This window comes from Phascolarctos cinereus, unplaced genomic scaffold, assembly GCF_003287225.1.
Source record: "Phascolarctos cinereus isolate Bilbo 61053 unplaced genomic scaffold, phaCin_HiC Scaffold_3;HRSCAF=262, whole genome shotgun sequence".
NCBI lineage: Eukaryota > Metazoa > Chordata > Mammalia > Diprotodontia > Phascolarctidae > Phascolarctos > Phascolarctos cinereus.
Window position 1 is genome coordinate 176,980,402 of NW_027555736.1, and position 20,329 is coordinate 177,000,730.

Genomic DNA, 20,329 nt, shown 5'->3' on the forward strand with positions numbered 1-20,329 from the left:
AGTAAGAGGAAAGAGAAAAAATTATCCAGGTAAATGGAAAACCAGGCCAATGGAAATCATTGCCAGCAATAGCTTGTTATTAGTAACTTTGTTACTAATCATTATTAGTGACAAATTATTAGTTATTGCAAACTATCAAACAAAATAATAAAATAGCAATAACAAAAAACCAAAAAATTAGTCATTAGTAAAATAACTTTAAAATACTATACACAGAGCTCTCTTCAAAATCCCTGCGCTGCCACTTTCTACCTATATAACCGGGGACAAACCATTTAAGGTCTCTGGGCTTTAGCTTCGTCATCTATAAAATAAAGAGGTTGAATTAGGACAGGTATTCTTAATCTTTTTTTTTGTGTGTGGCAGAGACCTCTTTAGAAGTCTGGTATAGCCTATGGACTCCCTTGAAAGAAATTTTTTTAATGTATAAAATAAAATACATATGATTATAAAGAAAACAATTATACTGAAATACAATTATCAAAAAAAATTTTTAATGTACAGATGCCAGGTTTAGAACCCCTGGATTAGATAAAGATCATCTCTGAGATTTCTTCCAGCTCTAAATCTCATGATCCTGTGAAAATGATTTGTCAGAAGACAGGACTAAAACCTAATCCTGCTTTCTTGTCACTAACCAGGATCAATCTATTGTTTGTCCAATCCATCCTCTTCCTTTTTCTAAACAGGGTTACAGCATCTTTCCAGGAATCAGGAGCTATAGAAGACTAAGGATCTTTGATTCAGGAGATATGAAGAGGGAGGGTACTATTCTAGTGACCTACAAGACCTGTGACCCTTGTGTCTCTTCCAGACCAATCTGATAACTACATGGGTACAAAATGTAGGGAGGTCTCCTTGTGGGAGGATAAGGTAAAAGGGTAAGAGGAAGCCCCTTCTACTGACTCATTGGCTTATCATAGAAAATGATGCCCAAATGTTTAAGCATATTTTTACTGTAAAGCTGGTTAAAGAAACATTCAGGCAAAGGATAATTGTGATGGAGTCACCCTACCAGATTTTAAAATGTATTGCAAAGTAGCATTTATTAAAACTATATCATATTGGACTGAATAGAGAAAGTAATCAGTGCAATAGAATATCACAGTGTTTTCCACAAAAACTTGATGTCCCCAAACTGACCAAAGCCATAAATGCTGGACCCGGGTGTCTGGGTAAAGGCAAGTTGGGAAAAGCAGACCCAAAACAATTACATAGGCACTGACTACAAATATGTTATTAATTGGCCATTTCCTCACCATATTACCTACATTCTGGCCATCGACTCCATATACATACCCTCTGACACAGCCTTAGACTCTGCCTCTGGCCATGATTAAGCTTTTGACTTATTTTCCCATCCAAGACACTTCCCAGACATAGCATTGTGCTGTTCCATGTGTAACTCTCCATAATCACCTTACAGTCCTTTTATATGTGTTGTCTTCCCTCGTTAGAATGTAAACTCTTTGAGTATAGGGACCATCATGCTTGCTTGTATTTGTATCATTAGCACTTAGCATAGTGCCTATCATATAGTTGTTGCTGTTATAAAACAATAAGTGCTTAATAAATGCTCTGTAGCTATCTCTCTGTATATCTATCTATTTATCTATTTTTCATTCTTTCTATACATCTATCACCTCTCACCGCTATAGGCAACTGCATGAGTATGTTACAGAAGAGCTGTTGACTTGCACTGGTAGAGGGATTTTCTTGACTTGGGAGTTTTCTCTATCAGTAAAGTTACAGGTCCGATCCCTATCCCCTATTCAGTAATATTAACAGCAACAAAATATGGGCAAACGTATAGTAGAAAAAGAGTTTGTAAGGAGATAGAAGCAAACAGAATGTTTGCTAATGATGATGATATATATACATGTGTGTATATATACATATGTGTATATATAAATGATATAAATAGCAGGTTTATTATTTCATATAGAATCATCTTTCTTCTTGCTTTTGTAGTTGAATGCTTTGTTTTTGTTGACAGTTACTAAATTTAGAATAAAAACACATGTGGTACCAGGGAAAACTGTTAACATTGAGACTGTGGATATCAGAGAACAAAACAAGAAGACAAAACAAAACAAAAAATGGCAGTGTAAAATTAATATGAATTATAGTATAATGGGATGACTGGCCAAAGGGGATGCAGTCCTTTGAGCATGAACACTCTGTTCTGCCTGGTGCCATCTCATGAGGTGGCTCAGGGAGCCTGCTTTCAGAAATGTGTGTTGTGTGTAAGTGAGGCTCTATCTCTCTACTTCATAGGAAGCATAGGTATTCTGTGGCTATTTCTTATCTATTTACTGCTTAGTGAAGCTTACTGATTGGCTGCTGCCTGGAATTGAGGGTGTATGCAAAGGCTCCTATGGAGGAGCTCCATCTTTTTCTCTTGCCTGGTGGTGATCAAGGGAAGAACTACTGTAAACCTCCAAGTACCCGCAGCTTACCTTTTCTACTATGACTGATACATGGCCATGAAGATATGGCATTTCTGTTTCTTTGCTTCATTGTATTTGTTCTCCCCTGTTCTTAGGTGATTGAGTATCATAATGGAACAGACCAGGCTGTGACCTTGTGAACATCAAAAGGTCAAAAGACTCACCTGATTCCAGTGATGGGAGTCCATTGCAGAGATTGCCAAAGTGATTGCAGCCGCCCCGGGTGAGGAGCCAATGCAGCCTTGCATGACCTAATTCAGCTATGAATCTACTCAGTAGCATGTCCTGCAGGAAAGGTATGACATTTCCAGCAGCTGTGACACACCCAGAAGTGAACTTAGCAGGATAAATGTTTTGTAGCAACCATTTTAAGTTTTAGCTCACCCTTCTCAGGGACTGAGCAAATAAAAGGGAAAGTGTGCCCTGGTTCAAAGAAATGTGCTTATACTTCTATTTTTGCTTTACCTTCTCAGTAAATATCCCTTTGTAAAAGCTAATTGGTGTTAATTGCTTATCAAGATATCAACTGGTTAAATGATACTAGGGAGATACTTAATGGCACTGGAAAATGGTATTATAGCAATAATCACTGGTGATAATAAGAGGAAAATACCAGAAGGGGAGCTTGATAGTTGATAGCTTTAGAAAGATACCCACAAACACTCAGGGCTACCCCTAGAACTGTGAGAGGAGATGGAACAGTAGACAAATTCTGATGATCCAACCTGACAGTGGAATTGGGGTGGGGAGAGTAAATCCAGATCATTGCTATAATAGTCACTTATTTGACCTATTTAATCATTTGTGCCTAACTATCTGTAACGTTACACCAATTACATGTCATTAAATGTTAGATTAGCCTTGTTATAAATTTTGAGGAGAATAATAAGTGCAATAGAAATATTTCTCTCTTTAATTAAATTCCATAAGCATAAGCACTATGCTAGGCACTGAGGAAGGTGTAAGGATTAAATAAAACATGGCATCTGCCCTCAGGGAAATTAAAATTTTTGCGCATACAACATGGTCCTTTGCTTTAGAGGGGAAATGGTTGTATTCAGTATCCAGCAATAAGTAGACATGCCCTACTTCCTTGATGAAAAAGGAAAAAAACACACTTTCAACTCTCCCTTATTTAGGCAAATCTTACTTTTAATTTTTTTATTGAGAGGCAGTATGGTATCAATGGCTACTATACCTGATTTGAAATTGAGGCACCAGGGCTTAAATGCTACACTAAAGACATACTAGCTATATTATCATGAGCAAGACTTTCAACTTTTGAGAGCCCCAGTCTCCTCTTCTGCCTGTCTTAATACCTGCTGCCTGTCTTACAGAATTGTATGGAAAGAGCTTTGCTTACTTTAAAACCTATAAAATTGTAGACTTTCTTATCTACTCAGTTGTGAATAACAAGGCAGAGACTACAGAATATGACCTCACTAGGCCAAAAACATCTCTTCTCCCAGCCTACAGGTCATGTGCCTAGAATCTAAAGTAAGAAAAAACTCATGCTTTAAGTAGGTTAAGGCATAAAGCTCTCTGGGAAGGATAACATTTTTTTAATAAAAGGATTAATTAATGTGATTAACTCATCAATATCCCACACCACTAACCGAAAGACCTTGAGAAAAAGAGACACAGCTATTAATTCAAATACAAATATTCCATCCAAAAGCAATCGATTTGAGAGGGAGGAGGATATAGAGAAAGCTCAGTGAGGTCATTATGGAATGCTGGAAGCAAGGAATGGAGATGAAACTCTCTATACAAGCATTAGAGTGGTGTTTCCTTATTTTATCTTGTTAATAGGAATAGGTTTTTTTGAAACATATAAAAACAAAAGCTTAATGTAGAGCATGTTATATTTAATAAGGAGAACAGTATAATTATGAAAAATAGGAAGCAACCATAAAGACCTGGGGCTGAAAAAGGATAAATCACTGGTGTTACGTTGAGTGAAATACTCAGCCTCTCCATAAAGAGTAACACATACAAACACCATGGAAGTATGGAAAGATCTATAGAAACTAATGTAGAATGGAACTAGGAATATGTTACACTTACTGGTTATAATTGTGCAAATAAATACACACACATAAACATATATAGATAGATAGAGATAGAGATATAGATGAACATATAATCTTAAGGATTAAAAGAGATACTGTTAGTTATTGAAAAGTTGCTATTTTACTGGAAAGCTGATTTAAAAAACACCCAGACAAGAAGTTAATTGCAGTGGACTCATCCTGCCAGATTTTAAAATATTCTGAAAAGTAGCGTATGTTAATATTATATGCTATTAGACTGAATAGAGAAAAGGTGATCAGGGAAGATGATAATAGTGTTTCCCACTCAAATTTGGACAGTTATTTAGGTTTGAAATTAACCATAGCCATAAATGTTGACCCAGTGGGGATATTCATAAAGGGAACTTGGATTGTCCTAGTTATCCTTGTCTGACTAGCTCTTATGTTTAGAAAAACACTGTATTCTTCAAAAAATTGCCTTTTTGAAGGGCATTTTGACAATTTGTCCTATTATTTTTGCTGTGGAATATTTCTAAAGGTCTCCTTTTTTTTGGCTTTGTAAGGGATGCTTCTAGTTGACTGGCCTATAACTCTTGGGATTATGCCTGAGAAATGGGAAGAAGATCCCAATTGACATTTGTCTTCTATTTTCCTGACCACTCAGTTGTCCGCAAAGACTAACTCACTCAGAGGATCCTTCTCATTCCTCTCGTCTCTCATTTTCCCCAGTCAACCAAGTTCCAGTGTATTCTTATACACCTGGTCATCTTTTGATATGTGTATACATAGCATCTGAGGTCCCCTTAAGACATGAGTCCCCAGAAAGCTACCCTAGATTTGAATCAAATCACTTCCATTAATGCATTTAATTTACATAGAGGACATGTTAACTTAAAGCAAAAGATATTTAATCAAATAAGAATTAGTTGACAAAACCCAAGCTCTGCCTTAGGACCAATATTTCAATAGAGATGATGCAATCCATTTATAGTATGGAATGCAAAACAAATGACAAAATTTCCCTTAAATACAGTGGAGTAAATTCTCTCACAGGTTATCACTGCTACTTACAGAGCTGACCGGAAAGCTAACCTAGTTGAAGCAATATGGAACTCTGAAGGAGAGATAGGAACTAGCTTCTGACAGGTAAGTCAAACCATTACTATCTTGACCACTAACTTCCTCAAGACAAAAATAAAGTTAGCTCTGGTCCCTGAACACAAGAACCTTGGGAATAGCAGTGCTCCCAACACAACAGATACTATTTCTCCCCTGGATCCCATACCCATCACTGAGGAGAGAAATCATTGTGCAGCAGGGTCCTTCTTCACTACCACCTATGCCAACTATCGATCAACTGTCATTGATAGGCAGATATGCTCAACAGCGCTAGGAGAATCACCATCCCCTCCTGGCCCACAAAGCATCTGTCCTGCTTCCAGCCCAACCCTTGCAGCCATCATTCTGAGGAGCAATCCTCACGCAGATGCAGCTTGGCAACTATTCTGCTGGTGCTACCGCCACAGCTACTGAATACCCAGAAAAGAACATTCTTGTCACCAAAGTCCTTGGCACTTTCAAATGACTCATCAACAGAAATGGATCTGACTGCATTAGTAGAAATGACATAAAAGATAATGAATTGTCATCTGCTTTGCCACGGCATCCTAAGGACCGTGGGACCTTCACATCTGCCTTGCAGCTAGAACCTTGTTTCTATGTGTTCTCTCCCCCATTAGAATGTGGCATCCTGGAGAATAGCTGCTATTTTACTTTCACATTTGTTTTGCAAGTGCTTAGCATAATGCTTTGCACATAGTAAGCACTTAATAAATGCTTTTCATAGATTCATCCATTCATAAGAGTAGGAGGGCACACATGTCAGGAACACACATGATCAATGTACATTCATGGAAGTGTACACAGGAAGGTAAAGTGTGATCATAGAAATGTGAGGGGAACATGGTTGGCCAGGGCAGTTCATGTTTCTTGTCACCGTGGATGTGCTGGTATTCTCTACTGACGTCATTGAGTTTCTTTCTAGTTCTTGCTGACTCACATCTCTGCTGATCTGTCCCCTGCTTTACCTTGTTCCCTTCCGGCACCCCCAAGCCCCCGACCCCCATTAGCAACTGCTTTGGAGCATGGTCTCTGAACTGCTACTGCTCTTTGCTGCCATCTGCTGGTCTTAGAGTGTAATGCAACTTTTTGCTAACTGATGCTGATCTCTGCTGTCACCTGCTGGTCTTAATTTTTTAATGTAGTTTCTTCCTCTTAATGGTAGGATTCTGGAAGCTCTTTGTCTTTTAGCTCTTTTGTGATGCTTTCCACAGCCAAATGCACCCAGCCAGTAAGATAAACTTTCAGTTATCTTTAAATCTCTTTTGAACTGCTCTTTCTCCATACTGGTGTTACTGACTTTCTCAATACAAACTTTTAGCTGAGTTATGATTTGAAATTCCTTTTAACTCTGATCATGCCTTCAGTTTGCCAGCCTGAGTACTTTTCAAATGATCCCAGGGACTCTAATCAGCAAACCTGCAAATGAGCTGGGATGAGGAGCTTCTGTTCACCTTCCATAATTTGCACCTTCCATTCAAACTTAGGAGAAAGGCTAAAAGAGGCAAGATGGAGCTGATGATTCTGCTGATCTACAGTCCCTGCGTCCTGCCTGCACCTTTCTCCCAGCAACTCAAATCTCTATACTTCCTACACATAATTTCATATTTAGTGCTTTAGAGAAAAAAAAATCTGACACTGAAGACAGCTATCATGTCCCCTCTAAACTCTTTCCTTCAGTTAATTTTCATAATGCATTTTTTCTAGGCCTTTCACCATACTCGTTCCTATCTTCTAGACATATCCCAACTCGTTAATGTCCTTTCCAAAATGTGGTGCTCCAGAAAAGAGCACAAAAGTTCAAGTACATTTCTTTCCTTCTGGGTACAAACATCTATTCAGCCTAAGGTAGTAACAGATTATTTTTGGTTGCCATGTCATACTATTGACTCATTCTGAACTCAGAGTCCACTAAAACCCTTAGGTCTTTTGTATAAAGGATTTTGTACCTTAATGACTTGTCCTTCTGGCCAATTATCATCCCTTAAATATTTTAATGAAAATGTATTTATATTTTTATATACAGATACGTATAGATATAGATACATTTTGCTTTAAGATTGCCTACATTTCTTTCCATATTTTTTCCCTCTTTCTTCAAGTAATGTAGAAGAAAGCTCTCCCATATAACAAAATTTAAAAAGAAGAGGGAAAAAAAGATGAAGAAAATCAAGTCCAGTGTTATCGTTGGGGGCAAGTTTAGTAATAATTTCCCAATTGTTTAGTTGTTCTTTCCATATATGTTATTTTAGTCATCGTTTATATAGTTTTCCTTATTTAACTTCGCATCAGTTCATATGTCTTCTCAAGCTCCTCTGTGGTCATCACATTCATTATTTCTTATAGCACACTCATGCTCTATCACATTCATGTACTGCAATTTGTTTAGTCATCCCCTAGTAAATGGATCTCTATGTTGCTTCCAATTTGTTGCTACTACCAAAAAAAACAAAAAACTGCAGGTATGGTTTTGTGTATATGGAGTCGTTCTTTCTGTCACTGACTTCTTTGGGCTTATAAATCTAGTAATGAAATATCTGGGTCATTTTATTTGCATAATTTCAAATTGCTTTCCAGAATGGTTGTTCCAATCCACAGCTCTACCAACAAGGAATTTATGTGCCTGTCTTTTTATAAAGCCTCCAACATTGAGTATTTCCATCTTCTTATATTTGCCCATTTGTGAGGTGAGTTGAAATATCAGTGCTGTTTTGTTTTACATTTCTCTTATTATTAGTAATTTGAAGCATTCTTTCATGTGGTTATTAGTAGTTTGTAATTCTTCTTTTAAAAACTGTTTTTTTCCCCACTACTTTCAGCATTTATCCATTGAGAAATGGCCTTTGATCTTGCATATTTCTGTAATTTATATGTCTTGGATACTAAACCCTTATCTGAAAAATTTGATACAAAGGTTTTTTTTTTCCTATTCAATTACTTTCCTTCTTATTCTAGGTGCATTTTTTTTTATCTAAAAGCTTTTTGGTTTAATGTAATCAAAGTTATCCATTTTATGTTTTGTAATTGCTTCAATGCCTTCTTTGGTTAAAAAATTCACTGCCTATCTATAGTTATAAAAGTTATATGACCTGCTTCTCTTCTAATTTTTTATGGTATAATGTTTAACATTCAGGAAATGCAGCCATTTTTATTTATCATGAAATATATTGTAAGATGTCAGTCTAAGCCTCATTCTTTGCTAGAATGCTTTCTGCTTTTCTCAGTCCTTAGCATTTGGAGAGTTCTTTCTTAGGTAATTTATTTTGAAGTTCATTGACGTTATTAAGTTCAATTATTTCTTATTTTTCCTTGTCTAGTATGTTCTATTGAACTACTTTTCTATTTTTAACTGAATGTCAAATTGTTTTGATGATTGCTGCTTTATAATATAGCTTGAAGTCTGTAAATGCCATTCTCCCTTAATTCTTAACCTTTGTTTATTATTTCCCTTGTTATTCTAGATTTTGTTTCTACAGATGAATTTATTATTATTAAGTCTAGCTCTGAAAAATATCCCTTTGGTAGTTTGACTTACTCTGCAAAGTCCACCCTGCTATCAAAGGAACCCAATCTAGTCTAGACCCGGGGAAAACATAGCTTGACGCCAAAAGGTGACACATGTGGTATAGAGGAAAGAGGGCTGTGCCTGGAGTAAGGAAAGTCTAGATTGAAAAATCACCTCTGACATTTAGTAGCAAGGTACAGCAAGAAAGTCACTTCCCCTCTATGAGCTCACCTGTAAAATGGAGACAATAATACCCACAGTACCTACCTCACAGGGTTGCTATGGGCTTCAAATTAGATGATGATGTAAAAGCATTTTCCCAAACTAAAGCACTACATAAATGTCAGATATTATTACTGTTGAGGTAAAGGTTGAGGACTTTAGTCCTTGTTGAGGCCATAAGCTCAACAAGCAATATTAGATATTTTCAATTAATTAGCTTTGTGACCTTGGCCATGTGACTTCACATCTCTGATCTTTAATAAGTAAAAGGATAGACCAGATGATCTTCAACTTTGATATTCTAGAATTCTTTGATTCTATTCCATAGAAACCAAGGGGGTTAATACTCCCTTATAAGATAACTCTCCATTGGAGATGGTTTCTTTACTGTTCCTTGAACAGCTTTGCATATTCCCTCTCCTCACTTCACTGCTACCTTCTGAGATGTCCACTCTACTTCTTCTCTCTTCTTCTTCTTCTCTCCCCTGTCCAAATACTATCTATCCTTCAAGTCTCAACTTAAGTCCCATCTCAGCTCTGAGACTCTCCCCAACCATTCAGTCTAAACTTTCTCTGTGCCCCTGTAGGAATTAGAAAGTCTACGCTGATCATTTGGTTATTAGTATTAGCCATACAAGGTTGGCTCTAGTTCTTAATTTGAGGGTAAGAAGTGTCAGTGGAATAGATAATGGATAGAACATTAGAACTGTAGCCAGGAGACCTGGATTTAAATACTGCCTAATATATTTTATAAGGTATATAAAAATGTACAAGTTATTTAACGTTTTGCAATCTCAGCTTTGCAATCTGTAAAAATGGTCAGAATAATGCTTTACAATTCAAATTCAGATGGCTAATGTTAGCCAAGTGCTTTGGAAACCTTAAAAAGCCATGCCAATATGAATGATTACAATCATTTTCTATGTCTCCAACAATGAAAGCTACATCTTCCCTTGCACCATCAGGGTAATATACTGTACCCTGCCACCTGCCAACCTCCATGTACCCTAGGGCTCTAGAGTTCTACTGCTGCCCTTTATCTTTTGAAAGTTGTGAGTAAGTCTGGGATCATTGTTTTACTTGCTAGCCCAAAGACATAAATTCTTTTTAATTTAAATCTCAATTGTATTTCTGTGGAAATTTATAAGCCATTTTAAAAAGGTGCTAAAAGGTTATTCATACTCAATAGATTTTGGTGGTGATATTTATTATTGCTTCCAGAGGAAGGTCTCCAAAGAGTTAGGTAAATTCTCTGTGGAATATCTATAGAAAGGCTCCTACTAAGATTCTTGTAAGGCATAGATGAACCGCACCTGGGAAAGGAGCAGAGATGAGATCACAAATCTATCTGAGTATTTGTTATTAGTTAAGCCCAGTCTGACAGTAACTCTGCCTGTCATCTCAAACACTGTAACATGAAAGTATGTATCCAAAGGCTTTGTGGAGATAATGAATTTAAAGTGTTTTGCAAATCTATAAATGCAAGCTGTTGCTGCCACTGTTGCTCAGAAGAGGCAGCATGGTGTAGTGGACAGAAAGCTCACCTTGTAGTTAGCAAGACCTGAATTTATGTTCTGCTCCTGCTACATGATGGTGTAGAACCCTGGACAGGTCACTTAAACTCTCAAATCTCTAAGACTATAAGTTTCGGAAAAGGTGCCAATCTGAATTGGTAGAGGAAGTCCCTCACCAAGAGCTCCCTCCATTGATGAAATCTCAGGGGTGGGTATGTGTGTGTGTTCGAGGCAATGGGGGTTGAATGATTTGCCCAGGGTTACAAAGCTAATAAGTGTCTGAGGCCAGATTTGAACTCAGATCATCCTGACTTGAGGACCAGTGCTGTATCCATCGCACCACCTAGCTGGCCAGGTTGTTGTTGTTGTTGTTGTTTTTTTAAGGTACATCAATCAAGCAGTGGGCATTCATTAAATTCACGTGCCTGGCATTGTGCTAAGTGTTGGCAACACAAAGAAAGAGCAAAAAACAGGTCTTTCTCTCAAGGATCTTACATTCTAATAGGGGACACAACATATGTAAATAAGAAAACAAATGAACAAAGACAGAAGGCAAGAGAGGAGGTGGCACTAGCAGCTGAGGGCATTAGGAGAGGCCTGCTGGAGCAAGTGGTACTTCAGCTGAATCTTAAAGGAAACCAAGTATTCTAGGAATCAAAGACTGAGATACAGAAAACAAGCCTGATCCTATTAAAAGGAAGTAAACATTCGTTAACTCATTTTTTTCTTCACTCAATAAGTATTTATTGTGAATCTGTTATACGAGGTGCTATTAAGAGACCTCATATTAAGACTATGAGACACAGTTGTTCCCAAAAAACTTAGGCTCTATTGCTAATGATGTGCAAGTTTAAGGATATCAGGTAACTCTAGTCAGATATAATTCCAGAGCATTCAGGCGTGCTCTCAGGGGCCTAAAAGAGTCCTTCCATTTTCCTGAGGAGAGTAACCTTCACAAATAGGATTGCATGCAGGGATGGAGAACCTGCAGCCTCGAAGACATATTGAGGTCGCAGGTTCCCAACTCCTATTAGGGTATATACAAGAGTCACACTTAGCCACATATACCTGCTGATTTTGGGCTTCTTTGCCTTCTAGATAGTCTTATGCTTGGCTCAGTGTGGCCAACTGGGGCTAAGCATTCCCAGAGTCTTCTTTTATTTACAGTCTGGATCAGAGCCATGGCACAGGGTACAAGGGTTCAATCAATGCTTTCTTACATTGTGAATATTTAAATGTAAATGATGGAGAACTTTCTCTTTCTTCCTGGGGCTTCTTTGCATTCTGTACCTTTAGAGAACACAACACAATCAGAAAGTATCAAATACTTATTATATGCCAGTCACCGGGTGATGCACTGGAGATACAAAGAAAAAGCACAAACAGTCCTTGACCTCAAGGAGCTTACATTTAAAGAGGGTTTTATATGCATACATACATATATATGTGTACACACATACACACACACACATAAATCAAAGCATGCAAAATGACATCAATAGACAAGCAAAAGGATTATATATTCTTATAAGGTTAATTTTCATTTCCTGTATGTTGAGGAGGGAATCAACTACCCAGTCTCTCTGTAACCTCTCTGTTGGAAAAGCTTTGGGCAGCAGAGTTCAAGGTTCTGGTGCTATGACTTAGAAATGATATAAGCTATAAGATGATGAAGATGGTCAGGAATTGGGTTTTATGATCTTAGAACTTCACCTCAGGGAGAGGAAAGATGCACTAGTACTTTAGCTCTCGTCTTCATGCTAAACTGCCTCTTATGGAAGATTGAGATTTTTTTTCTTCAAGGTTGTTTCTGATTCAGAATTTTTTTAAAAAAAATCAAACATAAATAAATATCTGATCTATTTAATAAAGTTTTCTTCATTAGGCCTTCAGTGAAGCTGCCTCCCTTCTCTATCTAGCTCATAATTTTTTCTTCTGGCTATAGAGCAAATATAGGTAAAATTGAAATCGTTTACACATGCTAGTAACCCAGTGTTCTTACACTGTTTCTGAGCTGCTCAATGTCCTACCCACCCCACTACTACAGAGTCTACCTCATTCATTCAACATTTATTAAGCACCTACTATATGCCCCCTACCTATGAACAATGCTAGGGGCTACTTTTCTCAGCAACATTCCTATATCCCCCATCTTTCCTTAAAAATATATACATATATCAAAAATCTCAGAGCAGGGAACTGGTCTGTTTATGTCTGTTCCTAATGGGGCTTCTGAAGGCAATGCCTTAAACCCCAAAGCAGTGGAAAAGATATTTGGGGACTGAGTAGAAGCCTTTTGCCATTTTTACCAGCTTAGCCTCCCATCACTAGGATTCCCTCATTTAACCATTACTGAGTTCAATAGGAGACACAATCCCTGGTCCTTGCCTGTAAAATTCTATGTAAACATAAGAAGCCTAGAGCTAGAGCTGAAAGGTTCCTCAGAGACCACCTAGTCCAATCCTCTCATCTTTGTTGTTGTTCAGTTGTGTCCCACTCTGTGTAACTCCATTTATTGTTCTCTTGACAAAGATTCTGGAGTGGGTTTCCATTTCCTTCTCCAGCTCATTTTATAGAGAAGGAAACCAAGGTAAACAGGGAAGTGATTTGCCCAGGGTCACATGGAATGTCTGAGGCCACATTTGAACTCAGGTCTTCCTGACTCTAGCCCCAGAAGTCTATCCACTGTACCAGCTAGCTGCCCATCTTTACAAATAAGGAAATTGGGGCATAGGCAGGTTAAGTAACTTGCCTAAGCTCACACAGGTTAGCAAAATATCACTGTGGGGAGAAGATGGATTTGAGTCCTAGTCTCCCAAAAGCCAGGTCTCTTTCCACCGCATCATTCTAGCATCTCATTCCCGAGCCAGGACTACAGTGCCTCTGTTACAATCATTGCTGAGAGTCACCAGGCAGCAGGCCCTTTTCAGTTCAGTATCTGAATCTCTTCTGTGCAGGAGTGTAGTATGAGCTAGATGGAGAATGGAGTTGGCATGGCAAAGGGAGTGTTAGTTCCTTTGTTTTTGAGTGTTGCATAATCAGCTGGAGCTATGCTGACCTGCCCTTTATTTTCTAACAATTCTGAAGCATAAATGACATTGAACAACAACAACAAAAAAGATCCTGGCTGCCCTAGCAGTTCAGCCCCATAGCAAGACCAAGGCCAAGGTGCCAGCAGTTTTTTTTTTCTTCTCTGTCTAAGGTGGAGAGGTGCTGCGGTGGCAAAACCCACTGGACCAAAGGAAACTGCAGTAACTTGAAATGTTTCTCTGCCAAATACACCCTCCCAGTTTCTAGGCAGGTTGGATTAATTCAGCTAGAGCCCAGAAGACTTAGCTTGCCTCCCTGGGGACACCTGGCATACCATAGGTGGGTGCATTTGTACTGCAGTCGCAGCATTGGCGATGTTCGGCCAGCACATTCCAATCACGCTTATCCAGGTCTTGCTGAAAGAAACCTTTGGAAGGATCTGACATATCAGGCACATTCCCCTATCCAGAGAGCACTGATTGATCCTGGCTGAAGCAGCAAAAGCCCAGTTGGGCCTCAGTTTCCACATCTATAAAATAAGGGGATTGAATGAAATGATGTCTAAGGTCCCCTCTGTTGATACATCTAAGATTCTATGATTTTCTGGTCCTAAGTAAGGTTACTTGAGGAGAACAAGGAATGAGGTGTAGGACCTCAAGATACAGTGTTAGACACCATCTGACAGAGAGGTGATGGATTCAATGTGCAAAATGAGACATATTTTTGGACATGAACAATGTGGGAATGTGTTTTGCTTGACTATGCAAATTTGTTGCAAGTTTTTTTTTCTTTTTTCTTTTAAATATGAAGCTAGGTGGGAGGGAGAGAAAATAAATGCTTGTTAATCGAAAAGTAAAATAAAACAAAAATTTAAAAAGTTACAGTAGTAGAAGGCAAAGAGAGGGGACTGCTTTAATATGGAATGTTGTAGAAAGCACTAGTAGTTCTTTAAGTACAGGGACTTTTTAACGATTTTTTGTGAGGAGGTAGAACACGAACAATGACTGAACCTAGAAACTAAGGTACCTAAGACTGTCAACACAAAGCCATTTGAGTAGTCTAGAAGGCTTGAAGTTAACTATAAAGGAATAGTGAAATTGATTTAAAAAAAATTTAAAGAAACACACAAAACCAAAAATTATTTCAACAATAAGTTTGGAAGAGGAGAAAACACTTTCTGAAATGATATGAAATATTAGTTGATGAAGAGAACTAACATAAAATAAATATAGAGAAAATGTGTAAATAATAATTTATATTTCTATACCTTTTGAAATACATAGTACAAATATTGTTATCCTCATTTTACAAATAATAAGGGTTAAATGTGTCTTGCTCACCACCAGTGAGCTAGTATTTGATTTGAGATAAACAAAATAAAGCCGTTTATGAGCAAGTTTGTCAGGTTATATACATCAAAGGAAAATACTCTTAGACTTGTTAGCTTCTTCTTTCCCTTACCATTCCAACCTCAGAACTATCCTGAAAAGCTTTGTTAAGCATACACACTCATTATTACTATATCCAATAACCATATTTGCCAGGAATTAAAGACCATTTGCAATCATGTATCACATTTATGTTTAATAATAAATATTGGCACTAAGGTAAATGCTTGGGGAAAATAAAAGCACCTCATTTGACTGCAAACCAATTTTCTGGTGCAATTTCCTGCAGTTGGCTAGAAACACAGCCCAAGTCTTTTCCAAGTTAGATGGCTTTCACCACCATCTTCTCCCTGGAGCTCTGCAGCTTCCAAATACACCCTTTTGCTGATGTGCAACTTAACAAACCTATGAGCTATCACCCTCTTATGTGCTGCTGAGGTGGCCTTTTCCACCTTAAGTTTAAAATAAAGACTTAGCAAAGACTGGCATGTGACCCACCCCTCTAGGACATTTCATTATGAAGAATAAAAGGCTGAGTGTCCAGCTAGGTACAGTGCTTTGATTGGCCAGAATCTGAGCTCAGATAGTTCTACTTGATAGGCTAACAAAGATAGGACTGAGAAGCAAGACATGACCTTGGGATCCTCAGAGGGCAGGCAGATTTAGTACATTTTCTTAAACCATTAACATCTAAAACAGATAAACAAGAAAGTCATCAGCCTACCTCTTGCACCAAGCACTGGACTGGGTATCAGGAGGTCTGCATTATAATTCCAATTCTCCTTACAACTCAGCTAAACTGATTCTGGGCTGCAACTGCCCCAGTGCCTCTGTGATTTGAAGACTTCAATACTCATGTTTCCCCTCCTCTCCTTCACCAACCCCTTACCTCTGGGAGGTACAGCTGCTGAAAGCATTATGCCAGCAAATTGCAGGAGCTATTAAAATGGGCTGTGTTGAGTGAAAAGCAAGAATTCTCTTTGCACTTCCAAGTGAAAACCTCCATCACTCCTACCTGGAACGAGGCAGATAGGTTCTGTGCTCTTATTGGAATTGCCAGATTCATACCTGAGACTCGTCTTGCCACACTGGGAGCAAAAGAACAATATAATAGGAGAATACTTCACTCCTCACAAACATCTCAACTCCCAAAGTCTACAATCTTTTCACTTTTAACAGCAAATCAGGAACAGGCGATAGACTGAAGAGAGGTTTGTATTAAGTATGGACACTCACCAATCTTTAATTGAAATTAATTTTGATATACCTGCATTGGTTCTATTGTTAGTCCTTGTAATTATGGGGGTGAGCAAGGCTGGTTGTTAAAAACCAAAACAGAAGCCTTTAATTCTGTTCAGTGTGGATGCTGCAGTCTGAGAAAAAAACCATGGGGGGGGGGAAAATTATATTCTGCTTTCTGGCACTCTCTAAATATGATGCAGTGCCAGCTACTGAACTAACTGTCTGAGATGGGGCAATTGCCACTCTTCTCACCATAAGTTCTGACTCGCAGGTTGGCTGCTGCCAGGTTTATCTATCTGCTTCTGAGCAGCTTTCAAGTTACGTCAGTGACACTGCATACGTCAGTGAGAACAGTCAGAAGGGGAGAGAGAGCACCATGGCCAAAAGTGGCAGGAAGGGGAAAATTTAGTATTTTTTGTTTTGTTTTGTTTTAAATATGAAGGGCATTATCTTCCCTTTCTCTCTCTTCGACAGGTATGGATGCCTGCTGTCACTTTCAGAAGACCAAAAGAAGGGAGATACGTGTGCATGTTGTGTTTTCTGTATGTGTGTGCATGTATATAATTTTCTGGCTTAAGGGTTGAGATGTAGAAAAATATAATTACTGAAACCTTCTGGGGCTTCCAAAGTTAGTGTTAGGATCTGCTTGTGATTCACTAGAGAGTGAGCTTAGACTTTTTTATGGCACAGAGTCAAGCAAAACATTAATGCCCAGCACATTGTGTCCTGCCCATTCACTTCTAAAATCCAGCCCTGCCCTACCACACGGTAAGCCTGTAACATGATTCTAGTCCATTTCACTCCAGGGATAGCTTTAGACACTATCATTTTCATCATTGTGATCATAATCAGCACCACCATCACCATCAGCAGCAAACAGAATTTATAAAGGGTCCTCCTGAATATGGAACTGTGCAGTTCTGAAGGACAGAACTGAAATGGCCACTGTCTCTGCCCTTCAGGAGGGAGATTTCCAGAAGCCACATTTGAAAAATGGCGATCTCCACCTTTAGGATCAAGTAACCAGCATCCAATCCCAGCAGTGAGGAGTGTTGCTAGGTCAAAAAGGTAACATCTGGTCAAAATCCCTTTAAGAGACATTATTTGAGGGAAGGTTATTAATGCCCAAGGGTAAAAATGGGGTGAGAGTGTTAATAATGTTCTCCCTTCCTTGACCCAATCATGGCCAATGATGTGAGTCCATGTTCTTAAATCACAATGTCAGGATACTCCAGAGATCCCTAAAATTTCTATGGTCAATGAGCTGAAAGTCAGAAAGACTTACAAAGTAAATGTTTATGGTTATTTAGATTTAAAAATCACTTTGCCTTGTACATACATGAAGAGAGGGAATGATTTAAGGGACTAAGTTTAGACACCCCCAGTTCTCAATCTAGGGCACTCTTAAGATGTAAGCTCCTAAGGAACAAAGAATTTGTTTCCTTTCATTACTCTGCAGAGCACCCTTCAAGATATCCTACTCCAGAGGGAACTTAAGAAATATTAAGTGATGACAACTGCCAGTGACTTGCTATATGAGCATGGCTAAGTCATTTGACCTCTTCTGCGGTTAAGTTTCCTCATCTCTCTGCCAATTTTCTCTCTGTGAATCAAAGATGAAGAAACAGACCTGCCTTGGAAGATTTCTGGGCAGAATACTTAATAATTTGTAATACATTTCTAATAATTCCAGAAGGGAAAAAGACGTAACCATCACACAGATGCTACAATTAAAAGCAACATACCTCCCTATAGATTTTAACCAACTATTTCTTTAACCATCACTAAGATGCACCAATCTCTACAGTGAGCTTTGGCTGCAGATGAATAGAGTACAGCAATACTGCCTGATAGCTTTGGAAAGTCACTGAAGGTGGTGGCTGAGGCCAAGGGGGAAATGAAAGGTGGAGATTTCAAAAATGCAGATATGATCCCATTGAAAATCAATCTCTGCTTAAAGCTCTGGCTCCTCAAAGCCATCCATCTGTTCAGCATTGACCCCCAGCAGAAAAGAAGGAAGTTCTTACACACTACTAGCAACCAGGAAAAGTATTAAATCACTACTTTTCCTGGTCACTAGTCCAGTTTAGTTGGGAGTTATACATAAACCGCTGGCTATACTACTGTCTTCTATAGGATACCATGGGACAGACACCTTTGCGAAAGAAAACCAAAAGATTTTATGAGTGCTCTTAGGTATTGAGAGTCTCAACTCTTTGTTTGTAGGGCAAGAAAATCTTAGAGCAAGTGGTGCCGGACATAAGGCTGTGGGGTCTAGCTTTAGCACCTTTAGAATAGTAAGGAACCTGAAAGCTCCTCCAGGATGTTAGGTTAAAATGATTCTTCAGCCTTAAGACAAAGTCCTGAGAAGCATTGATGAAGGGAGAGAAAGCATATGGAAGCCTAGTCTATGAATGACCAAAAAAAGGAGATGACAGCTGAAAGTAGGGACCCTGGCCAGTTGTCTTTAAGGGTGGATCAGTTGGATAGTACAGGGTTAGTTGGAGGGGAGGCTCATCCTAATTCCTGGATCCAGTCAGTGTATTTAGAAGCTCCCACTCTCTTACCCTCATTACTAATAGAGGGAGGCTCCGGATTTCCTCCTACATCAACTTCTGAGAAGCAAGGGTTATGCAGATGCCAAAGTCATTTGTTCCCTTCTCCTAAGAATTAGTGCACTAAAGCACCCTCAGGTGCCAGGGAGATGACGTGGGGTAACATGGAGATTAAGCCAGAGACTATCCCAAGCTCACAGGACCCTGGGTTGAGGCAGAGAGCCGAGGAACGTATCTCTCCCTTAGGTCCCAACACCTAAGTTAACACTAAAACAGCAACCGTCAGTGTGAGGCACAGTGATTCAGGGGAGCAATGTCCTGAGAATCTGCTCACTTCCAGGACCAGGAGAAGAGGTGTCAGTACCTCTTCTTCCTCTCTCAGCCTCAGTCCCTCCAACCTGCCCCATCCACCCGCCGGAACAGCTGGCGCGTCCCCAGTTTACACAGAGTCCCTGTCTGAACAGACAAAGCTGAGGGAAATGGGGTGGGGGGTGTTAACCAGAGATGAAATGATTGCCTTAAAGGCAAGGGTGGAGTCCTCCCTCCCCTACCTGCTTAAGGCAATGCTTGGGCAAAAGCTGTCAGGAAGTTTGGCTAGTCCTTGGTTTTTAACCCAAGTATCAAGTTGACCGAATAAACTGGCAGTTTAGGATTGGGGTACGGGGGAGAGGGCTCATAGGAATGTTGCAAATGAGGAATGTCCCCCAAGATTCAACCCTCAGTGTCTCCGGGTCAGGCTAACCAGTTCTTCTCTGAAGCCTGAGGGTGCGGATAAAGCGCTGGGCACCATGGCGGGAGCGGGGAGGCACAGCACAGACCCTCCTCCCGGGGTTCCCCAAACCCCCTCCCCGGCCCCACCAATCTCTTCCCACCCTAGTCAGTTCTGGTGTTACTCACAGTCCGCAGGAACTGGATCTCATCCTCTCCTCCTTCTCCCGCTTCGGCCATGGTTCTCAAGGCGCTGACGGTGCCCCAGCTTCCAGCGCCTTTGCTTCCCCCCGGCAGCAGCAAGATGTGCGCTCCTGCTTCTCTCTCCTTCCCTACCTCCCCACCTTCCTTCTCCTTCTCTTTCTTCTCTACCTCCTCCTCCTCCTCTTCCTCCCTCCTCTTCCTGGCTCAGCCTCAGCAGCACCGAGCTAATCCTCGACCATATAGGGAGCCTGGGCTAACACTCCACTGCACTGCAGAGCGCCAGCCAGCCAACCCACCCACCAACCCCCCTCTGCTTTTCTGAAGCCAACTGCCTGCGCAGCCGACCCCCTGGCCCCTCC

At 39.6% G+C, this 20,329-nt stretch overlaps 1 protein-coding gene across 1 annotated transcript in view; it reads right to left on the reverse strand.

Moving 5' to 3' along the window:
- The window catches only part of RYR3 (ryanodine receptor 3), a 731,065-nt gene extending 710,936 nt beyond the window's left edge, over positions 1-20,129 (reverse strand). Inside the window, exon 1 of the mRNA XM_078151313.1 lies at positions 19,956-20,129. Within this exon, the coding sequence (XP_078007439.1) occupies positions 19,956-20,006 (51 nt within the window). The 5' untranslated portion in view covers positions 20,007-20,129. The remainder of the gene's footprint in view (positions 1-19,955) is intronic.
- Positions 20,130-20,329: the final 200 nt, after the last annotated feature.